This window comes from Nannochloropsis gaditana, assembly GCF_000240725.1.
Source record: "Nannochloropsis gaditana CCMP526 unplaced genomic scaffold scaffold1364, whole genome shotgun sequence".
In the NCBI taxonomy this organism is placed as follows: domain Eukaryota; class Eustigmatophyceae; order Eustigmatales; family Monodopsidaceae; genus Microchloropsis; species Microchloropsis gaditana.
In genome coordinates this window covers 1,341-2,850 of record NW_005802589.1, presented here as the reverse complement: position 1 = coordinate 2,850, position 1,510 = coordinate 1,341, and the positions used below count along the sequence as shown (strand labels likewise).

The 1,510-nt window shown below is 57.1% G+C and overlaps 1 protein-coding gene across 1 annotated transcript; it reads right to left on the bottom strand.

Moving 5' to 3' along the window:
* Positions 1-453: 453 nt before the first annotated feature.
* On the bottom strand, positions 454-997 carry NGA_0712200 (uncharacterized protein; the record flags this gene model as incomplete). Its single annotated transcript, XM_005852355.1, has 2 exons — positions 845-997; positions 454-655 (listed from the first exon to the last, which is right to left on the bottom strand). Exons 1-2 carry the CDS (start codon positions 979-981, stop codon positions 454-456), a joined length of 339 nt encoding a protein of 112 aa, XP_005852417.1. The 5' UTR covers positions 982-997.
* Between the last annotated feature and the right edge of the window lie 513 nt (positions 998-1,510).

Here is a 1,510-nt window from a genome sequence, read left to right as displayed (position 1 = left end):
TTCATCGCGTTTGTCTCCCCCCTCCTTCCTTCCCTTGCTCCCTCCTCCCTTCCTCCCCTCCTCCCCTTCGTCCCTACCTCATGTCACACAACCGCAAGTCGTAGAGCTTGTCGCGGGCCGCATTGGCTTGCCCCATATTCGAAGATTTGAATTGGCACCTACATGAGGGAAGAGCCAGGTCGGGAGGGAGGGAAAAGGAAGGGCAGGGTGGACGAAAGCATAGATGCGTGCGACCACACAAAAAAGTCCAGGATGCCCACAGACGCCCCCATCGCCTCAAGATTCATAAACGCCTTTATCTCCTCAGGATTCATAAACGCCTCCATCTCCTCTACATTCATGCCCTTTCGACACTCTCTTTTCCTCCTCCTTTTGCCGCATCTTGCGCAAATCACCTCGTCGTTCCCTATCCCTCTATCCCTCCACGCCTGGTCCCTCCTGCTCCCTCCCTTCCTACCTCCCCTTATCCGTGGTGTCGACGGGGGGGAGGACAAAGCGGGAGGTGGCCCCATCGGCGATTGCGGGGGGGGGGGAGAAGGTGACGGCCGCAGGGAAGAGGACGGAGAGGACAGCCACGGTCAGTTTTGGCAGAGAGGGAGGGAGAGCGGGGATAAAGAAGGAGGCAGTGTCGGAGCGGGGAGTCTCAAGAGGAGCGCTGCAAAGCCAAGGGTTATCAAGTGAGGATGTGGGCGAGCAGAGGAGCGAGATGGACAAGAAAGAGGGTAGGCAGGACCGTGGACGAGGAAAAGGAGCATGGGACAGCAGAACGACCAGTGATGAACAAGAATGAAAAAGGAGATGTAGGTGGAGATAAAGGGAGCCAGAAAGAGTGTTGATGACGTACGTGCGGGACGGGGGGGTGGGGCTGGGGAAGCGGAAGAGGAAGGCCTGCACAGGTGCGACAAGGAGCGACAGGACAAGAAAACTGATGGAGTGCATGGCGACGTGGTGGTATATCCCTGTGTGTGGTGCGTGTTTCATGTTGTCCCGTGTATTTGAGTAAAGGAGTGAAAGATCAGCACATGCATTGATTCGGCGGATGTCTGGTGACAAGCATGCCCCAGAGGCTCGCCAGGACAGGCACACCACTGCCCATTTTTCCACGCCTGGCGCACGGTCCGATGCCTCCGTAAGTCAGCGCGACGGTTTCCGGTACCACCTTGGTGAGGTTGGCCATCGTGACGGGAAACATGAGACATTTCTCGAGGGGCGGGGTCGGACATGGTCGACTTGACGCGGGCGGGAGGAATGGGGTGGCCAAGCTCACGGGCTCTTTGGGGGACTGAAACCCAGCTTTGCTGGCTCACATGCATGTTACAGTGAATGATCGCGGTGCGATGCATTGGCTTGTGTACCTGTCACCACCATTTGAGCCGGTCAGATGGTTAATTCTGACGTACGTCAAGAAGCCCGCCATGGATGCCCCTCTCTGTTCAAGAAGCCGATTGCTCCATCGTCAGCGTAATCAAACGGGCACCCAAAAAGCCATTCAATACTCGCACCATCGCCC